At 37.9% G+C, this 26,284-nt stretch overlaps 1 protein-coding gene across 50 annotated transcripts in view; it reads left to right on the plus strand.

The window, feature by feature from the left end:
* Positions 1–26,284, plus strand: part of MAGI1 (membrane associated guanylate kinase, WW and PDZ domain containing 1) — a 486,027-nt gene that overhangs the window by 383,922 nt on the left and 75,821 nt on the right. For all 50 annotated transcript variants that reach the window (XM_034440625.2, XM_034440614.3, XM_034440626.2 and 47 more), the window contains 5 exons: positions 1,839–1,896; positions 3,826–3,935; positions 7,207–7,299; positions 12,546–12,731; positions 15,630–16,250. In XM_034440625.2, the coding sequence (XP_034296516.1) occupies positions 1,839–1,896; positions 3,826–3,935; positions 7,207–7,299; positions 12,546–12,731; positions 15,630–16,250 (1,068 nt within the window). The remainder of the gene's footprint in view (positions 1–1,838; positions 1,897–3,825; positions 3,936–7,206; positions 7,300–12,545; positions 12,732–15,629; positions 16,251–26,284) is intronic.

Here is a 26,284-nt window from a genome sequence, read left to right on the forward strand (position 1 = left end):
CCCTCAATCCTTTCTTCCCTTTCTCTCTCTCATTCACATACGCACACATTCTTTTGCAGCACAAGCACTGTCAATGCATTTACCCCTTATTTGAAATCTTTATAGGCAGAGCACAGGTGAGAGCAGCTGCAACACCTGTGGACAATGCAACATTCAAATAGTATTCTTCAGCAGGATTTATGGTGAATTTTTCATTAATCAAGAAAACAAAAAGAGCTGAATTAAAAAGGTGCATTCTGAGACATACTCCCACACTTTCTCTCTGTAGACTAACCTATGTTTATAGAAGTATTTACACGTTCAGTTAGCAAATCTTCAGGCAAGGAGCTCTTTACTTTCCCTCAGCAATCCTCCTCCTCTTATTGCTGCGCTCTTTTCCCCCTGCAGTTGTTTTAAGAGTGAAGATTACTTTATGGTGTGATTAAAGGATAATGATTCAGTGACAAGTTTTGTAACATGATAAAATGACGGTTTATGCACAGAGATTTGCGCTGTCAGCTCTGGGATTCTAAGTCATTTCAGTTGTGATAGAAATATGAAATGCCTTGATAGCTAACAGGCACTTGCTACAAGTCAGACCTCATCAGCTAGATCCTGGAGCCTTCTTCGACCAGATGGCCTCCAGATATTTTGGGTCATCATGGCTGAGAATCCTGGGATTTGTAGTCCAAGCACTCCAGACAGAATTTGATGTGATTTCGTGTAAACTTTATTACATTAAATCAGTGGTGAAATCTTCCCCAGTTTGCCACCGGTTCGCTGCCCACACATGCGCGGTGCGTGCCAAATGCTTGCTGTGCGCGCATGCAAGTGCATGCCAAATGTGCGTGCATATGCAATACACACCAAACGCGGGCTTCGCACGGAAAAAGGAGACTTGGGAAGGTAAGTAGAACAGCGAGGGGTGGAAACAGCTGTGCCGCGCAATTTAGATTCACTAGAAAGCAGGATTTCCTGGTTTCTAGCTATTTAAATCATGCGGCACAGCTGATTGTTAGAAATACCAGTTTAGACGAACCGGTAGCTTTTTTTTTTTTTACTACCAGTTTGCCCGAACCGGTAGAATTTTTTTGCTACCAGTTCTCCCGAACCATTAGTTTTTATCACTACTGGTTCTCCTGAACCGGTGCGAACCGGTAGCATTTCACCGTGCATTAAATGTAATGTAATTCATTGCTGAAGATTCTATAATGTTCTCCTCCTCCTACATTAAAAAAATTACAAGTTGAGTTCAACTGTTAGAAGAGTTTTGGGAGAAACACACCAAAGACTTTTGGGAGTCATTTGTCCTCTTCAATGAGTCACCAAATCATTATTTGTTAATTCTGAATTTACTTTTAATGTGCTCTTTATTTTTGGTTTGTCTTTTTGGACAACACTGTCATGTTTAAGTGTCCAAACATAATTTCCATAGCAGTATCAGAAACCTCAGTGTAACTGGTAACATGTTTCTTATAGTTTACAAAGGTTACACTAAAACTCCTGGATCATGAAAGTTATTCTTAATCTGCATTCTTTGCACTACTACAACTTTGCTATCTTTCTGAATAAGAATTGCATGCTCTTTACTCTTAAGTAGCAAAATAAGACCCAGGGATCCATAAATGTTAATTCCATTTTCTGAATGCTTGATTAAGTCAAAAATTAAGAATAAGTGGGTATGTCTTAAATGGAATCATTTTCTTCCTGGGGAAAAAAAGTTTGTCATTGCATTTGTGCATTTTTATGTTTTAAATAAGGAACATTGCAACTTTATGGAAAATAGGGGTGTGTGCAGAATTTTTCTATGTGCAAAATTAATATGCTTAAAGAAAAGTTTCTTATCTGTTTGGTTCTAGAACTACCTGCTGGTTGGGAAAAGATTGAAGATCCTGTATATGGTGTCTACTATGTAGAGTAAGTCTTTTGTACAGATTACTTTGTAGGAACACATGCCACAGAATAATGTTCAACTGCTATGGAAATTCACCTTAAATTCACATTTGCCATTCAAACAAATTAGCAGTCTTGATTGTGTTTCCCTTTGTTTATTCTAGTGCTGTATTTTGTTAACAGCATACACTTGTATCCCATAGGACAGATTCCAAGAGTGAGGCAGAAAGATTCGTGATATATTGCTCTTGAGCTCCCCCTAGTGATCTTTTGTTGAAAAATCAGCGTTTCAGCCTGCAAAAGAAAAAAACATCAGGGTTCCTAAATACGAAGTTGAAATGAAACATTCTGACTAAGCTGTACTCTAGAAATAAAATATGGCAAAGCTAAGGAATATTGCCTGCAGCTTCATATTTAGTTAAAAAAGATGCTTTGCAGAAAATGCATTCTAGCCAAACAAATTCCTATTGTATCAATCATTACTTTTAATAATGGAGAATAAAAAACCCCTAATTTTAAATGTACAAAATCAATATTAGTCACATGGAATTCTGCATGTGTTTAGCTGTTCAGAATTAAAGAGCAAATCAAAGCGTCCATACTGTTATCATCATTTTTAAATGAGCTTAATCCGGGTGGCAATAACCTCATTCTTTTTAATAATCTGTATTCAGCATTAGCCATATTGCTAACTTGATAAAAATGCACATTTAAATATAAGTATGTTCCTATTTATAACGGTGACTTAAAGCAATTATGAATAAAAGTAAAAGAATTTTCAAAGTCCCCCACCTCCATAACAATAACGTTTAATAATTTGTTCCATTTGTTTTAGATTATACTTTCTCTGTACTATGGACAAAATTGGATAGTTATTAAAATATGAAATTTATTTTTTAGAAAATACCAGGTGAAAATAATTGACTAATTAGTATTTATTAAGGGGGAAGGGTTAGGGTTAGGTTAGGGAGATCCCACCACTATTTTCTGGACCACAATTTGGACAAGGAACTGAGCCCATCCAAATGGCTGTTTCTTTTACATTTATATATTATGTCAGAGATTAACTAAGATGCTCTCCAAATATATGGGGAACCACAGCTTGTAGAATCCATTGGTCACGTGCAGTGGTGGGTTTCAAAAATTTTTACTACCAGTTCTGTGTGCGTGGCTTGGTGGGCGTGGCAGGGGAAGGTTACTGCAAAATCCCCATTTCCTCCCGATCAGCTGGGACTCGGGAGGCAGAGAATAGATGGGGGTGGGGCCAGTCAGAGGTGGTATTTACCGGTTCTCCGAACTACTCAAAATTTCCGTTACCGGTTCTCCAGAACTGGTCAGAACCTGCTGAAACCAGGGCCGGATTTTCCTATAGGCTAACTAGGCTTCAGCCTAGGGCCTCAAGATCAAGAGGGGCCTCAAGATCAAGAGGGGCCTCAAGATCAAGAGGGGCCTACATTCAAATTGTTAGCAAAATTAAAATTACACTTTCACTATAGGTGAAAGGGCCTCATAAGTGGAATAGCCTAGGGCCTCTTTTCATCTAAATCCGGCCCTGGCTGAAACCCACCTCTGATCAGATATTTTAGAGAAGCTAATTATTTGAAACTTCACCAAGCCAAACCTATCTGAGTTGGTATTTTTTTAGAATATTCAAAAGTTGCTCTGTCAGATAAGTTGTTGCAATTCATAGATCAGCATTTGTCACAAAGTAAAGGAGCATTGCTCCTGCAGATTTTACATCTAATGTTTGCCCTGGGTTTTTTTTAAAGTTGTTAAAAAACAACTTTTTAAGAATAAAAAATATTCTTAATATATTTTTTTATAAAATAAAAAAATAACTTTTTTTAAGTTGTTTTTAAAAAAAAAAAAAAACAACTTAAGTCTCCCTATCACTTTTGCACTTTGCACCAAGAGTTTTCTTATTAATGGCTGTGTTTTCTTTTCTTTTTTTAGCCACATCAACAGGAAAACACAATATGAGAATCCAGTTCTGGAAGCAAAAAGGAAAAAGCAGCTTGAACAGCAGCCCCCACCAGCACAGCCTCCAGCACAACCATCTGAAGGTTGGCACCTCCTGCATAGAATGACCAGGGTTGAAAAATTGGCCAAATGCCAGACATACACACTTCTCTAAAGTTTCATATTTTTGATAAATGTCTGGACAGGCCTGGTTTCCTTCCTGCATGAAGACACAGGGAACGTGAGGTTATTTAACTGGAATATTTAAGACAAATAATCTGCTCACCCACACTGTTATGCGGCCATTATGAAAAGTCTCTTTGGGACTCTATGGGGAGTCTCTATGGAGAATCCTATGCTGTTGTGATTTGACCATTCAAACTTGAATTTGAAATATGCATGCTTGAGACATATCTAAAGCACCCTTCATGGAAGAAATGGATACCCTGATAGGTATTCTACATGTTTGGTACACAAAATGCCATGTTCAGTTCTTGTAATCGCACATGCACATGCACACATACACATGCACACTTATGAAAGACAAAAAGATAAGGTTGCAAAACCTTTTGAGCGCAGCTTGAAGCTAATAAAGTGCATTCTCTATGCACAAAGTGTCATAAAACTATATTAAAATTGTTCCAAAGCAAACAGATATCATCCCAAACTAGAGTGATTCATTATAACAACAAGGTAGCGTTATTTGTTTGTGCGCATATGTATTTTAATATTCTTATGATCCTCATTGATACAATGAGGATCATAAGCGGTTGCATAAAATCTAAGTCCTACTTGCTGGCTCCCCATCTTGAACCACGTTGCACCACCAGCCCTACGAAGGCAGGAAGCCTTAGTGAAGGAGCACAACAAAAGTTCGAGAAACCCATTTCTTACTGTTACTCTGATCTTCCTCATCTATCAATTGGCAGGCTTAAATCCAGGAAGCCCTCTCGGTCACTCACTCAACAGCTGTCTAACAACTTTGACATCAACACACAGTGGAAAGCCAAATGGGCTGCTGAACGCCCGGATACAAGGACTTACATAGATGACCCTGCACAAAAGGTGCCAGGTTTTGACCTTCCTCGCCAGCATTGGTCAACTGAACAGGATCCATACCCAACATGGTGTCTGCCAGGACTCATTATTTAAGTGGTGTCTTGTCTCTACCCCTCAGTGTGACTGACAAAATATCCATCACATTATGTCCGGATGTCCATCAAGAGCTTACACCGGCCCAATGTCTGATTTTTTTCAACATAGACCACCCTGTCCTTGGATGGCTGAGTGGACTGGACATTTGAACCACTATAAGTCCATGTATTTGCCACACGCTAAATAAAATAAATTAATTAATATTCTTATCTGACTGCCTAAAACCAGCTCAACTCTAGATACCTTACAGAATGCAGGAATTAAATAAGGGGGAAAAAAAGCTAAAAATACAAAGCTAAAAATGATCAAAATGTAAAAGTACTGTCTGGAACTGTCAGGCACAAGCAACTAAAACCACTTTTGAAAACTTCATTGTTTATCACTAAATTTCTAGCTTCTCCTGGGAATGACCAGATAAGGCTTCATGGATTCTGGGGGAACTCATGCTTATGCCATTTACAGCAGCATAATGAGTCTAAGCGCAGCCCTTGCTTGACTCCCTCCCTCCAGATACCTGGTAATTCCTCCATAAAAACAATTCATGTACAAAAGAAAAGCCATATATCACTTGTTTCTAGAAGCCATGAGAATGAGGAGCAAAAATTTCCTGACAGTTAAAACAATTAATAAGTGGAACAACTTGCCTGCAGAAGTTGTGAATGCTCCAACACTGGAAATTTTTAAGAAGATGTTGGATAACCATTTGTCTGAAGTGGTGTAGGGTTTCCTGCCTGGGCAGGGGGTTGGACTAAAAGACTCCAAGGTCCCTTCCAACTCTGTTATTCTATTTCTAAATATGTTCTTTAGAATTAGCTGCTCCTGAATGCTTCCTTTTGGGTCTCTCCTTCTATCAGGAGGTAGATAGAAGAATAGAAAGAAATACTCAGCAGGTGATCTCTAGTGGTCCATGAAAGATGGACAGATATTAATGGGAAAAGGTAAAGAATCAAAATCTATTATTATTGTCAAAACCAAGACAATAATCTGTAGGTGGTGCATCATGAACGAACCAAATATTTCTTAAGAAAGGTACTAAAATAGTAGTTTGGATATCCACAGGTTTTTCTCTTTTTTTCTCCCATCAGTCCAGTTTAGATGCTGCCTCTGCTATTGCTTCTCACAATTTGAAAGCAAAATCTCAGGTTCTCTCTGTTGTGAGATATAAAAATATAGGACTTTTATTTATTTTCTGATACGGGAAAGAGGCACCAGAAAACAATTACTCCAAATAATTTCTGGGGGACAAATTGGTTTAATGGATAAATCATATCTGTTATATCTCAGTACTTTCTTCCATGAATCATTTTTTTCCGTCGATTTTCTGATACGCAAAATAAATGAATGTAAGGGTGGCAATCTAAATAACATATATATTATAAGATCATGTCTATGCCTGTAGTGATAGGTAATGATGTAGCTCATAGCGGCCGATATGTTCCATCCACTGGTTGGTTTCCCCCTCAGGCTTCCAGCTTTTCCTTGGTTAATGGCAGGGGTCTCCAACTTTGGCAACTTTAAGCCTAGCGGACTTCAACTCCCAGAATTCCCCAGCCAGCTTTACTGGCTAGGGAATTCTGGGAGTTAAAATCTGCCAGGCTTAAGGTTGCCAAGATTGGAGACCCCTGGTTAAAGGTGTTGTCTATGCTTGGTCAGCATAGGCAATTAGTTGATTACTGTTTGCTACATTTGTTCCTGAGAAGACTTTGAGGAACGCCCATAAAATCTGTTGTGACAAGTCTTCTGAGGGAAGTCAAGGGAAGGGGACTGTGTCTAGAGACACAAGGAGCTTGCATTAACAATGTACAAAACCAGAGTGGTTCATTGGGGGTTGGAGCCTATATATCAGGGGTTCCCCCCCCCAACCGGGTCCATGGACTGGCACCGGTCTGCAGCATGCAAAAAACCAGGCCGCACAAACAAACGAAGCCCCATCCACAGGATGCACGCAGCACATGAAACCACGCCACGCCCCCTCCGGTCCGTGGAAAAAACCTCCACGGAACCGGTCCCTGATGCCCAAATCAGGGTTGGGGGGTGGGGGTGGGCACTGCTATATATAATATTCCAATAGCACTTCCTGTTCCAGATGATACACTTCAAAAAACAAATGTGCTTTCAATATTCTAGTCTGCTACATGTAAATGCCCTTTGGATTGTAGAATGTATTTTAATGGTTAAAACAGTTAAAAACTCTGTTTTCTTTTCTTCTCTTTTTTTAAGAATGGACTGAAGACAATCCCCCCCTTGCTCCTCCTTCTCTTCCAAACCATGTTCCCACTAACCAGGAGGCAGTCAGAGATGTTCCAGTACAAGGTAAATTGCTATAAGTGTAATGAAAGTTGTTTTTTTTAAGTGTCAGAGAAGAGCATTATTTATCCAAAACAGATCTTAGGGCTTTCAAGAACATTCATCCCAATTTTACACCTCCCTCCAAAATTGTTTGCTGTCCACAGTGGCTTTCATCGGTTTAGATGTTTCTGGGGTTATCACAAACACGATCACCATCTCCAAATAAGAATATACAGGTAGTCCTTGACTTACAACGGTTCATTTATTGACTGCTCGAAGTTACAACAACACTGAAGAAAGTGACTTATGATTGTTTTTCACATTTACAAATGTCACAGCAACCCTATGGTCCTATGATCAAACTTCAAATGTTTGGCACATGTCCTGGGGTCATGTGACCATCGCCTTTTGTGACCACCTGATAAGCAAAGTCAATGGGGAAGCCAGATTTACTTAACAACCATGTTACTAATTTAGCAACTGCAGTGATTCACTTAATAACTGTGACAAGAAAGGTCGTACAATAGAGGGAAACCTCTCTTATCAATTGTCTCACTTAACAACAGAAATTTTGGGCTCAATCATGGTTGCAAGTCGAGGACTACCTATAGTGCTTATTAATTCAGTATTATTAATTCCTACTATTCATCCTAGGAAGTAACTTTCTGATAAGTTAAAGCGTAGAATAACAGGAATAGAAAATACCATACTGTGTTTCCCCGAAAATAAGACCCTGTCTTATATTTTTTTGAACCCTGAAATAAGCGCTTGGCCTTATTGCCATGGGCTCAAAAGCCCGATTGGGCTTATTATCAGGGGATGTCTTATTTTGGGGGAAACAGGGTAGTTGTATAACATAATTGATAAGATTATACCCAATCGCCACATGTAATCTCCCCCTTCCAATGTGTCTAAATTAAACCAGACAGGGTATCTAAATTCTTACCAAATTCCAGGCAGATATTCAGAACACTTTAATAATACGGGGGGCGGGGGGGGGGAGTGAAAAATCTGATGTTGCCCTTTATTCTGAGAATAATATTATTTTCCATAACATTACATTCTTATCTGTTCATCCTTTGAGGTGTTCAGAGTAGCAAGGAAATGCTCGAATTTAAGGTTTGGAAGTCATTAAAGCAGGAAACTTTATATTCCCTCTTTTCTACTGAAATATTCTGTGCTCATGAAAAGTGGCACTTAAGAGTCTACCCTTTTCAACATGTTTGGGGGTGCCAAACTACAACAGGAAAGCGAGAATTAGAGAATATTGGGCATCTGCAGCTTGATACAAAGCAGATGTATCAGCACTATGGAAGCTCACTGTAATATTGTATATACAGTATGTTATGAATAACATGCAACAAGAAGTGATGACGACTAAAGAGTGGGAATTCAGATGCCGGGTGGCAAAAGACTATCTCTGGGGAGTAGCTATGGGCATTACCACGCCCCCTACTTAAAGTCTTCCTAGATGCAATCAGAGGCTAAATACATCATTAATCTGGTTTAATTTTTGTGAACAGATTTATCTTTTGAAGAAGTACATTATTCTGTTTTGGATTATTTAGCATTGACATAAGAAGAAAGTATTGAAGATGTTCTGGCTTAGAATATTTGGGAATAAACAATTTAAGATTTTTTTTTTGTCCCTGTTGAATTAATATGCACGTATATACAAATCAAGACCTGCTACACTTTATTATTTGTTTCATTTCAATCACACTTGTGATTGAATAATTTAAAACAGGCCATAGAACTCCTCCTGAGTTCCTTTGGAATTATGAAAATATATTCATTTGGAGAGATTTTCTGCTGTAGTAGCCAATCAAAAAGAAGGTAGTCCATTCAAGCGGAAAATTCTGCCTTTTAATTGTTGTTCCTCTAAAACTTATTTAATGCACCATATATAATTGCCCATTAATTAGAAAAGCCAGAATATATAATTTCAAAAGCTTTGCAACTATTTTGAAGAGCTTTAGTCCAACAGAAACCTGGAGAAAGCTTACTGCTCTCAAATGCAGCCACCGTTTTGTCAGAGGCTGAATCATAGTCTCAGGGTGTGTGAGCCATTCATAGGACTAGTTAAACGCGTACCTGCCCTTTCGATTTCAGCTGATAAAAACTGGGGTTTTAATTCCCAATGGCAGTGCACCAGAAATACAACAAGGAATTAATACATACAAAAATGATGCAAAGTTGACACTCAATACACCCCCTTTATTAAAAATTCAATATTTTTTTATTTTAATTGATATTGTGTAAATCAGCAAATGGTCATATGTATATACATATATACCTTTCAGGGTCAACAGCACTCTATAGAGCATAACCAAGAAGTAAGAAATAATAAGAAATTAAAGGTATATGATAAAAGAGAAAGGAAACGGAAACATAACTAAATCTAGTTCATAGCAATTCCATTGATACCATTGCAGCCTTGCAAACAAACTTTGTTTTTGCCCCATTTATACATCACTTCGTAGATGCTTTCTGTTCTTTAACTCCTCACTTCTTACTTTCTGAAGATCTTATCAACTCCATCCAACTATAACATTCTCAATCTTACTCTCCATCTCCTTTTATTTATTCCTCCTTCATAGGTTTTCAGTTTCAATCTCTTTCAATTCTACTCCATGGGACAAAACAATCTAAACTTGTCTCTTTTGTGTTAAAGAACACTATTGTGTCCAGTGCACACCGATATAGCTCCTATTTGTTCATGTCCCTCCTTGGCTTTATTGTACTGGACCATACTCTAGCTCTTTAGAGTCACTTAGGTGAGATGGAGACCCATACAAATAAATCAGACCAAATCAAGTCAAATCAAGCAATAGTTTTAATTCTTATTGCATTCAACTTATTTTTCTATTTCTCCACACAGGTCTAACTATCACTTCCATAAAATATATTGGGTAGCAGTACACTCTTATGCACAGCCATTTTTTTATTTTTTTCCACAAACATTCTTTGTACAGACCATGTTCTGCTCGCTACCTTTCTACCAGCATTTGAAAATTTAAACACTTATTATCCATTTTCCCATGTTTTATTAACCCTTCTAACAAGATACACAAACTCATCTACTTGCTCTAATTTTTCACCATTTATGTATTATATGACATCCGTGCTTCTCATTGTATCGTATACTGTAGTCTATCAAACATGTGCTGCAAATTGCTTGATTTTCCAACAACTTGAGATTAATTGCATAAAGAAATACACGTCACATTGCCAATCAAGACTCCTCTAATGTTTCAATATAAGAGAATGTAGATAAGTAGATAGGTGGGTAGGGAGAGAGAGAGAGAGGAAAGAAGGAAGGAAGGAAGGAAGGAAGGAAGGAAGGAAGGAAGGAAGGAAGGAAGGAAGGAAGAAAGAAGGAAGGAAGGAAGGAAGGAAGGAAGGAAAGAGAGAGAGAGAAAGAAAGAAAGAAAAAAAGAAAGAAAAAAGAAAGAAAAAAAGAAAGAAAAGAAAAGAAAGGGGTTGAACTGTAGAGTCCCTGGTACTCTAAGAGCTTGGTTGTTTGGTTGTTGCAGATCTTTCATGATCTCACTAGGAAATATCATCTGTGTGAGTGAGTGTAGGGTTCAGGTTTGTATTTGGTAGCTTGATCTGCCAGTGTGATTCTTTCCTTGGTAGTTCCTTGATTAGAATATTGTTTTCTCCTTGATAGTTTGTCTAGTATTAATCCATGCTTATCTGGGTATTGGTTGCTGGAAAGAATGTGTTTCCTTCTTACTTTTTTACTGTGTATTTTGAATATCTTTTTTTTTTAATGGTGGAAGAGGTGAGGAATTAAAAAACAAAAGGCAAACTAGTCCCCCCCCCTCCCTATATGTCTCTGGCTGATTGTTCTGAATGTCAGTCTTCCAGGAATTCCCTAGTGTTTGAGGATTTTGCTTGCTCTAGGATGCTCACACTTTTTCACACTATGCTCACACTATGGTTGAGTCTGTCCATTTGTTGTGAGATTAAGGAGTTTTCATAATGTCTTCTGGCTGCTAATTGGTGTTCATGGATGCTGCCTACTAGAGAGCTCCTGTGGTGCAGTGGTTAGAATGCAGTACTGCAAGCTACTTCTGCTGACCGCAATTTGGCAATTCAAATCTCACCAGGCTCAAGGTTGACTCAGCCTTCCATCCTTCCGAGATCAGTAAAATGAGGACCCAGATTGTTGGGGGCAACTCTGTAAACTGCTTAGGGAGGGCTGTAAAGCACTGTGAGGCGGTATATAAGTCTTAAGTGCTATTGCTACTGGTCTTCTGCCCTTCATAGTGGCTGTTACAGATTGATATTAGTCCAGGCAAGAAGCATGACAACAAACACTAATCTGATCTTTATTGGAAGATTACATTAACAGAATCTTGCAAGTCAGAAAATATCTCTCCTGTCCCTCACTTCTACTCCTCTGAAAACCAGGGACAGACCTTTCTGAAGTCTACTGTTTCTATTCTTCCTCCCTGTCTCAATGTGTATTGATCAGATTGTTGTCTGGATTGCAGTTCTATCTAACGTCTCCCAAGGTCATTCCCACATACCATTATTGGGGGAAGGCAAGGTGCAGGGAAGATCAGCTAACAGGCCATTGGAATAAGTCCTGTTGGAATAGTAGCAGTCTTGGTGGCTGAGGGAAGGGTGGGAAGGAGGCCTGGAAAAATTAAAGGGTGAGTAGGCCTGTATAGGTACAGTACCAGCTAAAGTAAGAAAAGCAAGATAGTGAGAAAATTGAGAAGTAAATGGTAAAGTAAATCATAAATAGTAAATGATGCTGTGAATTCAGAAAATGAAAAGTGCACATCAGATTTGACTTTCTGACTGGAATTTGTTTCATCTAAAACCTGGAATAAGCAATATTTTCTGGGTCTCAAATCTGCTGCCACTTCAGAATTATTTAGTAGAGCCACATGGGTTTGTCTTGAGTTTCACACTATAGATTTTCCCATTTGCTACCCCTTATGTTCTTCAAAGTTTGGGTGTATGAAGAACTTCTCAGAAGAGGAAAGCTCAAATTCTAACATTTAGTCCTTCTGAGGGTTAATTCATTGATAGAAAAGAATATTTGTAGCTCAGGATTGAAGTAAGGAGTCTTTGACTGAGCTTGGCTGTTTTCTTGCAGACATTTAATTACCAAACTAGCTAACTTCATCAGTGCTGAAGTGGCGGGGAGTTAGTTTATTGCGCTGCTCCCAGAAGTTAGAGAAGAGAAGACTATGGAAGAGAATTTAGTGCATTTATTTTTCCTGATTGATAAACTTTTGAAATTTTCACAGCAGGGAAACCATTTTTCACCCGGAACCCATCTGAGCTGAAAGGGAAGTTCATCCACACCAAACTGAGGAAAAGCAGCAGAGGCTTTGGTTTCACTGTGGTCGGCGGAGACGAACCAGATGAATTTCTCCAGATAAAGAGTTTGGTGCTTGATGGGCCTGCAGCACTGGATGGCAAAATGGAAACAGGTAGCCTGTCAGGCATGAGAGGAAACTCCTGGTTTCTCTGCTCTAATGGGAGAATAGCCACGGAAAAATAGCGTAGTTTCCTGCAGTTCAATTAGGTTAATTTGCCTTAATTTTTGTCTCAAAGCAAAAGAAGGGAAATAACACAATTTTTGGAATTAAAAACTAGACGTTCCATTCCACAGTTTCGTTCCACACTGTTTACAGTGCATTTTGCCAGTTGTTCTAGGTGCCTTGTTTTAAAAATCGTGATTGCCTTGCCTCCTATGGAATTTCATGTCAACCCATTGATAGTTAACCATTGGTGGAAACTAGATGAAATAAAGAGCAGCGACAGAGCCAGTTTGGTGTAGTGGTTAAGGCAGTAGGTTAGAAACCAGGAGCCTGGGAATTCTAGTCCCACTCTAGGCACAAAGCCAGCTTGGGCCAGTCACCTTTTCAGCCCTAAGAAGGAGGCAACAGCGAGCTACTTCTGAAATCTGGCCAAGGAAACTGCAGAGACTTCTTTAAGCAATCACCAAGAATCAAAGTCGATTCAAAAGCTTTTTTTCCTTTTTTAAAGAGGGACAGAGATATATATATAAAAAAAGAGCAGCAGTCCTACAGCTGATAACTTAGCCTCTGTACATTCAATTGTCTTCTAAACAAAATGAAAATCATGAAATATTCAGTCAAGAGTTTCTTTAAATAATACAATGCAAGAGAAAATTTACTAGTCTACCAGAATCTAAACCTCAATTATTCTATCCTAGCCAAAGGTGGGGGGGGGGAGGAGGGGTTTCTCCCAAAAGGAAAGAATGTTAAGCAGGTGATAGGGCCTCTATGTAATGTGTCTATATATATATAGCACTATAAACAGGTCATACTGTCAAATCACGCAGGCATAAAGCCATTACAGTGTAGAAGCAAAATATTACAATCTTCAGAATTTCTTAATAGCAGAGAATTAAATCTAAAGGACTTGAGTGTACTTTGAAACATGCGCTATGTCAAAGCTGAAATGTTCTGCCATTTTTATGGATAGAATTCAAAACAAAGTCCTTCACTGTGTGAGTCATAATTGAACGCACACAATGCTGCACTTAGCAAACCTTTTGAAGGGACAAAACATATTAGAGCTTAAAAATACAAAGAGTAAATTTCCAGGACACTGAAGGATAATCCCATATCTGCTTAAAATCTCATTTTATATAGGCAGAAGACTTTTATGAAAGCAATTTCTTTTTCAAAAATAAAAACATCAAAATATTTCTTCCCAAGTGAACTGAACTGTAACCCAATCTGTCAAAAATTATTTTTGAGATGTTTTAAAAAAACCAGGATAGATAAAAATTGATGATTTTTTAAAAAATATATATTAAAAAATTGGATTTTTAAAACATTTATATCGGATTTTTTTTTATTTAAATCGGATTGTATTGATTTTTATCAAATTATTTTAATAAAATGCTTTTGGAGTAAAAATCTAAAGATAGTTTTCTATTTAAGATACATTAATAATTTAGTTAATGGAGCTTAGTTATGTAGCATGAGGCTATATATTCTGCAATATTTACATTGTTTGGTAAACTCAGTCAATGAATCCAAGCTCTGCAAGCTAAATAGGAAACCTTCATTTTGTTTGCAAATAATAATATTATAGATTCTAACTACCAGCAAGAATGAGTCCTTGCATTTAAAGAGCACCTGTCATTTCAGATCCATCATGGCAGCACCTGTTAGCGGCCATCCACTCACCTGCTGCCTGCCACGTCCCTCACCAGCCATCCCATTAAAGTGAATGGGACTGTGGGTGAGTCAACAGTGGGTCAGAGGAGGAGCCGCTGTGGGACCGAGAAGGCAGTTGCTCTTTAAAAATTATGATTTAAATCAAGTTGATTTAAATCAAGCCTTTTTTAGTAGTGATTTAAACCGTGATTTAAATCGTGATTTAAATCGACTTGATTTAAATCAAATCCACCCACAAAAGAACTAAAAGCAAGAATTCCCTCATCGTTATTGTTGGTTAAAAGTGAAGCCGACTGCTGAAACCAGTGCAGTCTTTTCCAGTCATCAAAATGATTCTGCTTTTTAAAAAAGTATTTATCAGTAAGTTAGTTTATTCTGATTCAAGAACGAAATTTATATTACTACGGGAATATTTGATGATTTTCATGTTGGAATATACTTACTATTGTAACAGTGTTTCTCCCAGTTTATGTGGCATGCTATTATTGTTCCCACGTCCTTCCTGGGGAATTTTAGATCTAAGAAAACTACAGGTAATTCTTGACTTACAATCACTCATTTAGTGAACTTGGAAGTTACGATAAATATCCCCAAAATTCTGTGAATAGAAATACGCACACAAAACATTGAATTCTATCACCCACAGCATTAAACACAGTATCCAAATCCTGTATTTGATCCCAGGAGCTCATGTGCTTAGTTATGTAAGGTAACTTCTGAACATTAAAATATTATATTAAATATTAATATAATATAATGTAAGTATAATAGTTTTAATATATTGAATATTCTGCTTTGGATTCATTGCCTCCTTTTCTCATAATCTCTGAATTTGTTGTGGTGAAAAACAGCTATATAAGTTTTAGTTTCACAAAAAGAAAAATTGTTACAATAATTTTTAATAATTGATAAGCTAAAATCATTCTTTGTCTCTGTTACATAGCATTTTGAGTTATTCGATGCCAAGATAAATGAACTCCCTGGATACATTTCCTTGAACAATGCATTTAAATATATATAAAGAGAGAGAAAGAGAGAGAGAAAGTAATATATATTTGATAAAACTACTACTAGTTTTTGTTCCTCTTCCGCCTCCTTCCTTTTGCCATGCACTGAATGAAACAAGAAGTTTGTATGTATAAACTAACAACGTTTCAACCATCTGTTCTGTAGGAGATGTTATTGTCAGCGTGAATGACACATGCGTCCTGGGCCACACCCACGCTCAAGTGGTCAAAATCTTCCAGTCAATTCCTATCGGTGCCAGCGTGGACCTGGAACTGTGCCGAGGCTATCCTCTGCCTTTTGACCCAGATGATCCCAACACAAGCCTGGTGACATCTGTGGCCATTTTGGATAAAGAACCAATCATTGTAAATGGGCAAGAAAGCTACGACTCTCCATCAAGCCATGGTAGCAAAACAGGCAAAGTCAATGGGATGAAAGAGCAGAGACCTAGCAGTCCTGCTGAGGTTTCTTCCAATGGATCCCACGGCTACCCCAATGACACCGTCTCCTTGGCTTCTTCTATAGCAACGCAACCTGAACTCATAACTGTACACATAATTAAAGGGCCAATGGGCTTTGGCTTCACTATAGCAGACAGTCCTGGGGGTGGGGGACAGAGAGTGAAGCAAATTGTCGATAGCCCAAGGTGCCGAGGCCTAAAAGAAGGGGACCTTATAGTTGAAGTCAACAAGAAGAATGTGCAGAATCTAACTCACAACCAAGTTGTGGATATGCTGATTGAATGTCCTAAAGGAAGTGAGGTGACATTGCTGGTACAACGAGGAGGTAGGTCCCAAATGTTGTTGTTTTTTTAATTTAATACCAAAGTACTCTACTTAAAACATTGGTGTCTAAATACACATAACTAGTTTAAATTGGCTAAAAAAAACTATAGCTGCTGGCTTTTAATTTAAATTTTTTTAAACAGCATTGTGAAAACATAACAAAATACTGCATGATCTTATTTTGAGTTAGCCCTGGTATTTGCCTATGTTTATTTATTTGTATCTGCCATCACCCAACTTTATTATTTTTGCAAATAACTCAAGGCAGCAAACATAAAAGCATTAGAAAGTTTGCCCATGACATTGATTTTTTTCAGCTATAAACACTACAAGCAGTCCTCAACTTACAACATTTAATTTAGCGACCGTTCAAAGTTACAACAGTACTGAAACAAGTAACTTACGACCTTTTTTTCAGGCTTACGACCGGTTGCCATGTTCATGTGATCAAAATTCGGATGCTTGGGAACTGGTTCATATTTATGACACCTAACATTTCTGGGCTTTTGCAAACTTCTGACAAGTAAAATTGATGGGGAGGCCAGATTCACTTAACAACCGGGTTACTAATTTAACAACTGTGTCAAGAAAGGTTGCAAAATGGGGCAAAATTCAACAAATGTCTCACTTAACAACAAAAATGTTGAGCTCAATTTTGGTCATAAGTCAAGGGCTACCTTTATTTAGAAATTGATGGTTATATTACAGGCATAGATGGCATTTAAACTTTCTTCACCTGAATATGATTAGTTGGGAGTTTGTTTATTGAAAAGTTAAAATATCAATTTTTCATGGAAACTTTGAATTTGTTAAAGTTAGCTGATTCATAATGTGTCTCATTTCTGTCTAATTTTTTAGTACATTTCAGTTGACCATTTTATTACAGAATCATAAGAAGGGATTTGCTATAGTTGTTATGCTCACCTTCCTATAACTACAGAAATTTCACTTAATTCTTGGTACTTAAATACATCTTTGTTTCTCCATGTCCTCCATTGCTTTAATGTATAAAGAGAGAATCATTTATCCTTGGAATCCATCTATCTTTTTTCACAGAGTTATTTAGAATTAAAAACAGACAATATTTTGGGCCTGTGGATTTAATTGGATATTTATGTGATTGAGAGATCTTCACATAAGATAACATTCAGGGAGGTGTTGAGTTGGGAAATGGCTGCTAGCATGGATGTGGCCACTATAAATTATTTATTCATCAGAAGGCAAAAAAGAGTGGGCTTGCCTCTTCTCTAGCTTGAAACTACTAGAATATTTGTACTATGGTATTCAAGAAGGCGAAGGGACCAATATGCAATCTAAAGTCAATTTTGGATAATTTATGATGTGCATATTGGCTCTGATGGGTTATCAGAGGACGATTCACAAGCACGAGAGTACCCATAATTACCACAGTGCCTAGTCTGTACAATGTGGCCTTGGAAAGAATGTGCATATCCTCATATCAGTTGTAGTTAATTTAGCAAAGGTGGGTATTTTCACCGTGGGATGTGCATGTAGTCATTTATTGTCAAGCACCAGGAAAATCCGGAAACCCAGCAGTTCAAATGTGTATAAAGATTTATTGTAAGTTTAAGCTCTGTATAAAAATCTGAACCACTAACGGTCAAGGGAAATTAGCAGGAGTTGAGAATAGAAAGGAATCCAAGATGGGCTGGACTTAGATCTCTTGTGGGTACGGAAGGATTCATGACTGATGACGCGTTTGACCCCTCCCTCGGCCTCAGCCTGGCCATCTTCTACATCTAGTAGCATAGTTGTGGGTGGAGTCCCCAACCTCAGCCTAGGTAGGGCTGATATTTCAAAAGCATTTCTTGGATGAGAAACTAATGGATCAAATGGTGTCTTAAACCTTGCAGAATCTAACTGCACTTATTTCATCCTTTGAAACCTCCAAACCCTCCAGATGTTGGATCAATTTTTCCATTTGGAGAGGCTAAGAGACAAAAATCAGATAAAATTTAGCCAGTGCAAATTATAATGCATGCATTCCATCCCCCCCCCCTTTTTTTTTAATTTGATTTATACGCCGCCCTTCTCCGGAGACTCAGGGCGGCTTACAATGCGTTAAGCAATAGCCTTCATTCTTTTGTATATTTTATACAAAGTCAATTAATCTTAACTCTCCAAAGTAAAACATAGATCTGAAAATAATTGGCAATTATCACATAATATTTCTGCTCCTTCCTCCTAAGCCTCCAGGTGGAGCAGAAAGTGTAGCCTTTAGACTGAAACCCACCCCCAGGGTGTTAGTCACCTTCTGTTCTAGTGACTTTGTAATAAAAACTTCTCAGTTTCTATTCATTGTATTGACAATTCATCAAGGCCTTGGTATGTGTAATCACCCAAAGCTCTTAAAATTGACTTCATCTCTCTTTAGGACATCTCTCCATCACCTTCTCTTATCTGCAGCGCCACAATAACAAGCAGATCATTGGAAATGCTGATCCTTTCTTTATCTCTGATTTTCACTATTTGGGTATGTGTAACTATGCATTTCATTGTTTCCATCTGCATAGTGGGATTTCTCATTTCAGTGTCATAGATTATGCTAAAGGTTATCACATTCTACTTAAACACCATTGAATCTCTTATTGTTGTTCTTGAATAGCTTGAGTGGTTTAGCATTCAGTTGCATAGTAAGAATTTTACCCTAGACTTTGGAAGAGATGTTGCAGCTGCCAGCTTTAAAATCCAGTAGTACTGAGCTGTCCCATTGTAGTTTTCTATATTATTTCTGAGAGTAATTTTTTAAAAAATTACAAGGGATGAAAATCCCTAATTTGATAGTTCCAGCTCCAAAAATGGAAAACTTCCATTATGACAGACATGAGTGGCTAAAGTTGCCTTTTTGCTTGTTATGTTATGGCTGGCTCAGGAATTCTGAGAATTGAAGTCCACAGGTTGTAAAGATGCTATACTGTAGTTGCCCATCCCTGTCCTTAGGTCTTGATTTTATTGACATGCCATTTCTGCCCAGTCAAGCTCAAATAGCAATAGCAATAGCACTTAGACTTATATACCGCTTCATAGTGCTTTTCCAGCCCTCTCTAAATGATTTACAGAGTCAGCATATTGCCTCCAACAATCTGGATCTTCATTTTACCCACCTCTGAAGGATGGAAGGCTGAGTCAACCTTGAGCCTGGTGAGATTTGAACTGCAGCTAGCAGTCAGCAGAAGTATCCTGCAGTACTGCACTCTAACCACTATGCCACCTCGGCTCTTACAATGTAGCATACAGCTGCTGTTCAGAGATGCGCCAAAGATTCTTTGGTCATGATTACAAATCAGGCTGAAAAATATCAGAAATGTATGTGTAGTAGATGTGACAAGCTCAGCCAGCTTCCAAGCCACTGATATCTCTTCACAATTATGCCTGTCTTTTAAAATTCAAGATGCACATCCAGAGGGAGGATAGCCTTAAAATATTTACGATAATGCATCCACTATTGGAATCTTGATTCCCAGTAATTAGATCACTTGGGCTGACCAGATCCTTACCTCTGCTACTACAGTGAGCTGGAACAAAGAGAAAGTGAATGAAGGATTGAAAGCAGTATGAAGACGTTACTTTTGTAAATTAGCATTTTGAAAACTACTTTAGGTATGCTATTCCTCTTAACTAACCAATAAAATAAACTTGTCAGTTCTGATAGGGCCAATGTCTAAGTTTCTGTAGGAAATTTTATTATATATTTGGGACAAGTGGGTGTACCACTGTGTAAGATCCATGGCATTCATCACTTTCAAAGGGTGTCAATACACAAAGTACTATAAGCACAATAATGTAAACAAATTACAGGTAGTCCTTGATTTACAATAGTTCATTTAGTGACTGTTTGAAGTTACAACGACATTGAAAAAAGTGAATTTAGACCATTTTTCACACTTATGGCCATTGCAGCATCTCCATGGTCATGTAATCAAAACTCGGACACTTGGCAACTGGCTCATATTTATGACGGTTGCAGTGTCCCAGAGTCATGTGATCACCTTTTGCGACCTTTTAATAAGCAAAGTCAATGGGGAAGCCAAATTCACTTAACCGTGTGACTAACTTAACTGCAGTGATTCGCTTAACAATTGTGGCAAGAAAAGTCGTAAAATGGGGCAAAACTCACTTAAATGTCTCACTAAGCAACAGAAATGTTGAGCTCAATTGTGGTCTTAAGTCGAGGACTACCTGTGTAACAATGCTATTTTATATTGATTGGTTACCTTACATTTTATCAGCTGTGCTATGATAAAGCCAGCAGAATGTATGATTGCAGTTATTAAGTCATATAGATTGGTATATATAGTCAATTGGTTTGGATTCTTTTTTAACTATCTTTGCTTCTTCTAAACACAAAACAAGACAAAAAAGGATGCTTATGAGAGCAGAAATTCATATACTTCCTTTCTCTTTCTTTGTGAAAATGGTAATAGATGCTTTCGTATCCTTGATCTACCCATCTGTCCATGATTACAAGTGAACATAGAAAACTGTTCGAATGGAACTTAGAAACATAGAAGATTGATGGCAGAAAAAGACCCAGTGTTCCATCAAGTCTGCCCTTTGAGATTTTTTGTTTCTGTTTTCTTACGTCTTATTTTTAATTATTATTTTTTATTGATTTAATTTTTGACGGATGATAGGCATGTGTTTATCCCAAGCATGTTTAAACTCAATTATTGGTAATTAACTCACTACGTCCGCCAGTGGTGGGATTCAAATTTTTTTACTACTGGTTCTGTGGGCGTGGCTTGGTGGGCATGGCAGGGGGAGGATACTGTAAAATCTCCATTCCCTCCCCACTCCAGGGGAAGGTTACTGCTAAATCCCCATTTCCTCCCGATCACCTGAGATTCGGGAGGCAGAGAATAGATGGGGCCAGTCAGAGGTGATATTTGCCGGTATATATTTTAATATGTTATTTTTCTTGGGTATCGGAATATTAGAATATTTCTGTACTTAATATGAATATTAATAGATTATTAACTGACCAACTGAAACTTTATTAAGTAATTGACAGTATTTAGTGCATCAAATTTTAGTTTAATAAGCCAAGCTAATGCCTAGCCCCTTAGCTTCCACTTTGTTTTTCCATTATTACAATCAAGTGAAGAAGGCAGGAATGCTCCTGTCAAAATTGGAAGCTGTAATCCATTACTTCCAAATGAGGCAAGATTTGGAAGCAAACCTTAGCCATGGCTTCATTATCCACAAACTAGGTCAGAGTAACAGGAAGTTACAATTTACTGAAATGTCCTCACTAATTGAAGACAGGTGAAAGCAAGAAGGATTCATTGCTAATATGAAGATCTGGGTCTCCATTAACTCACAGTCAGAGGCATAGATTTGAAATGGAGAAGATTTGGGCTCCCATGAATCTTCTTGCGAGTGATTGTCCTACCAAAATCATTCTAGAATTGCAGCATAAAATCATCCAGGAAGTCACAGAGAACCCATAAAAAAAACATCCAAGGATCTTTAAGACACTATCATCGGTGTTCACTATTCTACCTTAAACAAAATACTTGGATGAAAATATGTTCATTAAATAAGGTGGAATCAATTGCTTACTAAGGGGGAAAAAATAATGCTTTTCTGAAATTTGCCCAAATGTTTCTCCATTACCCTCTAGCCTTCTGGAGGTATATTCTGTGGTCAGATACATCATATTTTCAGACTATATGGCTGCAATTATGTTTGATGATCCCCAAACATTGCCATCCACAATTAGACTCTCTTGTGTTAAGCATAGAGGTAGAGCATTATGTTTCAAGTACTGTCTGAAAATCTGGGCGATTTGCCATCATTGAAGGAAAGATTAATTTTTGCTTTGTATGAGAGAATTCTACAGGAAAATATTAAGCCATCTGTCTTGTCAAGGGCAAGTGGGTCAGATAGCAAGACAATGAACCCAAGAATGCAGGCATATCTATAAGAGAGTGGATGATGAAGAAGAAACTCTTTAGAATTTCCAAGTCAATGTCTGGATAGAAACACCATAGAAATATTATGGAAGGACCTGAAATAAGTAATACATGCTTGAAAATCTTCAAACGTTACTTAGGAGTTAGCTTTGGAGACGTAGGTAGCAGTTCTTACAAGTAATCTAAGAACCAATTGCCACCTATTTTAAATTTTGCTTGCAGTTAATGTAGCTAAAGGTGTGCAACCAGATATTGACCCTGAAAAGTCAAGTACTTTTTTTTTTTTCATTTTGGCACATCACAAGTTGATTTCATGTCTCAAATAACCAGTCACGAAACTTGTATTGTTTTTTCAGTCAAACTCCTTTTAGAGAGTGTAAAAGGAAGGAGTGTGGAAGGGAGGGAGGGAGGGAGGGAGGAAGGGAAGGGAAGGGAAGGGATGGAAGGAAGGAAGGAAGGAAGGAAGGAAGGAAGGAAGGAAGGAAGGAAGGAAGGAAGGAAGGAGTGAATATATGTGGTCAATTATTCTTTCTTTTTCCTGTACCTATATCTCAGCTGAACATCCTAAGTTTAAGCATACAATCATAATTAAACTAATGTATAGATTCATCTGATAGATATATTTGTAGGGAAAAAAATGTGTGGAGATATATATGTACTAATGTCCCTAGGCTGGAGTCTTCTGGGAAGCAAACTATGCCCACTGATAACATGACTATAGGTATGTTTTCTCAAGATTATCTTTCCTTCCCCATTCCACCCGATCCCAGTCTTCTCAGAATGCAAAACAGAACATTGGCGCTCACATGTACATTTTCTACATGTACACAACAAGAAATTCACCGGTAGCATGTATGCCAGTTCTTAAATGAAAATACTTTTATTAAGTTTTGTAATATTTAAAGATCCCAGTCACTTCAATTCCCCACTTGTATTTTTTTGAAAATGTTCCTGATCTTTACTATCAAAGAGTCACTAGGCCTGCATCTCGTAGCATTTCATCAATCCCTAAGGAGCCCTTCTCATCCGTTAATCAATTCCACAGAATAAGATACAGTATTTTCAACTGGACAGAGAGTTCTCCCATGTGATAGATGATTGGCATTATCAGAATTGACAACACTGATTATTCATTACTTGTAATGTACCGGGTGATAGGTTAAGGTCAGTGTAAACCTTAAGTACTTACTTAGAGCAGAAGAAGAATGGACAAGTACACGAATTATCTGATTTTTATTAATGCATACTTCTTCAAACGAGACAGATGTAAATATCAATATTTAACAAAGCCACTTACATATTCCAGTCATTTAATATTCAGATAAAAGCAATCTGGATAACTTTGGGAACTTTTTATTTGCGTACAAATTTTAAAATATCAAATAACACGTGTCTTCCAAAACTTGCACAAACCATTTAAAGTTTTCATAGAACATCCGGAGTCAGTTGTAGAAAATAGATAGGCAATTCATATAATTGTGATGGAAAAATAATTGCAGGTTGTAGGGAATATGATCGAAAGGAATTCAATTACATTTCCCATAGTGATGCTGTTGTGTAAATGTGAGGAAAATTCAGGGATGCAGCTGCTAGATGACTATGACGGTGGTTAGAAATAACTGAAAATAGAAAAGACTTATCTTCTCAGAAATTGATCAGTTAGTTCCTTTGAGCTGCAGGAAGAAGGAAAAATAATCTGAAACTAACAACAACAAAGAAGGGACGGGGTGGCTCAGTGGCTAAGATGCTGAGTTTGTTGATCGAAAGGTGAGCGGTTCAGCGGTTCGAATCCCTAGTGCCGCATAACGGGGTGAGCTCCCGTTACTTGTCCCAGCTTCTGCCAACCTAGCAGTTCGAAAGCACGTAAAAAATGCAAGTAGAAAAATAGGGACCACCTTTGGTGGGAAGGTAACAGCGTTCCGTGCGCCTTTGGCGTTTAGTCATGCTGGCCACATGACCACGGAGACGTCTTCGGACAGCGCTGGCTCTTCAGCTTTGAAACGGAGATGAGCATCACCCCCTAGAGTTAGGAACGACTAGCACATACGTGTGAGGGGAACCTTTACCTAAAAAACAACTCGCAAGACTTGAAAACTTCAAATCTCTGGCAAATTTCTAAGGGATGGCCAGATCTAGCCCTTGCAGTAAAAAACACATGGATTCTTGGAACAGCTTAAAGGCTATCACAAATTTATTGTGGCTTAAGCTTTCATAAAGTAGAGCCGACTTCTGCAGCTACACCTGATAAAACTCAGTCTACTAAGACTTATAGTACAATAAATCCACCCAGTGGCCTTTAAGCTGCTAAAAGAATTTTTAGTTTCTCTCTCCTTTGGGCTGTGAATAATGAGGTTTTAATTAAGTCATCACTGTAGGTGTGAAACTCTGTGAGCAGAAATGTTGACCTAGCAGGAGTTTTAAATATAAAAAGTCTATGATTTTGAATAATCCAACAGACTCTAGTTTTGTTCTGGTGTTTTTTAGCAGACGTGATATAATATAACACAAGGTGGCACAGCAGAACCTTATATTGTGAATTAAACAAGGCACGTTTTAACAAGAGGTGAGATTCTCCATTTTCCCAGTTATGACTTACACACCAGTAAATCAAGCAAGCATTGGGTTGTCTCAGCTAAGAGAGACAAACAGTATGTTACTCTGCCTTGCTGAAAGCAGATTGCGATGTCATGTTCGTCGCAAGTGGCTTCTATATATAATTTTGGAAGGTTGAAAACGTCGGTGTTTGGTTCAAATAAAGGTTGTAGCTGGGCAATTGATTAAGCAGCCGCATTGAAAGCTACAAAATTCAACACGAATAGAATGAACTGTGTGCCTAGAATACCCTAAAAGAAATTGGCTTCATTAATTGATTGCCTTGAGTCATTAATGGAATAGGCGTGCCAAGGCCCATTGGAGATTTTTTTCCCATTTTCTTCATGTCCTATAAGTCTGCCCTTGTTTTTGAAAATATATAAATCTCAACAAATTTTATCAGTCGTCCTCAAATGCTCTCTCTTTGAATTCCAGAAACCATTAATTAATTGTTCATCATCATCAGCAGTCTATATCTGATGAGTTCAGATGTATTGCACAGATTGATTGCATAGTTCTTTTTCTACTTTTGATGGAAAGAAGAGGGATCAATGTTAATATATTTAATCTACCTTTCCATACAGCACTAAATAGTACTGCAATTTGTTTGAGTTTGACTTAGTATGATCTGTGAATCTAACTAAATTATTATTTGTGATTTAAGGCAACGTGTTAATCAATAGAGTACAGTTAAGCAAATTAAGGTCTAGTACATTCAGTGGTGAAATCCATTTTTTTTTACTACTGGTCCTGTGGGCGTGCATGGTGGGCATGGCAGGGGAAGGATACTGAAAAATCTCCATTCCCACCTCACTCCAGGGGAAAGATACTGCAAAATCTCCTTTCCCTGACCACTCCGGGAGGAAGGATACTGTAAAATCCCCATTCCCTCCCCACTCCTGGGGGAAGGATATTGCAAAATCTCCATTCCCAACCCACTCTGGGGCCAGCCAGAGGTGGTATTTGCCAGTTCTCAGAACTGATCAAAATTTCTGCTACTGGTTCTCCAGAACCTGTGGGAACCTGCTGGATTTCACCCCTGAGTACACTGTATAAAAGTGTTCTACCTCATTGCATTAATTTGTTCTTCTTCAGTTGCTAAGTCATCTCCAACTCTTCGTGACCCCATGGATCACAGCAGAGTGTCTTTCATTGTCTCCCAGAGTTTGCCCAAATTCATGTTTGTTGCATCAATTAAACTATCTAACTGTCTCATCCTCTCCTATCCCCTCCCCCTTTTGCCTTCAATCTTTCCCAACATCAGGGTTTGTTTTTTTTCCCAGCAAGTCCTCTTTTCTCATTTAGTGGCCAAAATATTTGAGCTTCAGCTTCAGGTTTGTATTAATATCATTCCCAATATTTATAACTGGTATCATAGCTCAATTAGAGTAACTTGGCAGCTTTTATTTTCTCTATTATATGAGAACTCGGGGATCCCCAGTGATTAAGTTGACAGCAAGTATAGATAAAGCTTCTGAATATAGCATGTAATATAAAATCTTCTATA

This window comes from Pantherophis guttatus, chromosome 2, assembly GCF_059756535.1.
Source record: "Pantherophis guttatus breed Tessera chromosome 2, ASM5975653v1, whole genome shotgun sequence".
NCBI lineage: Eukaryota > Metazoa > Chordata > Lepidosauria > Squamata > Colubridae > Pantherophis > Pantherophis guttatus.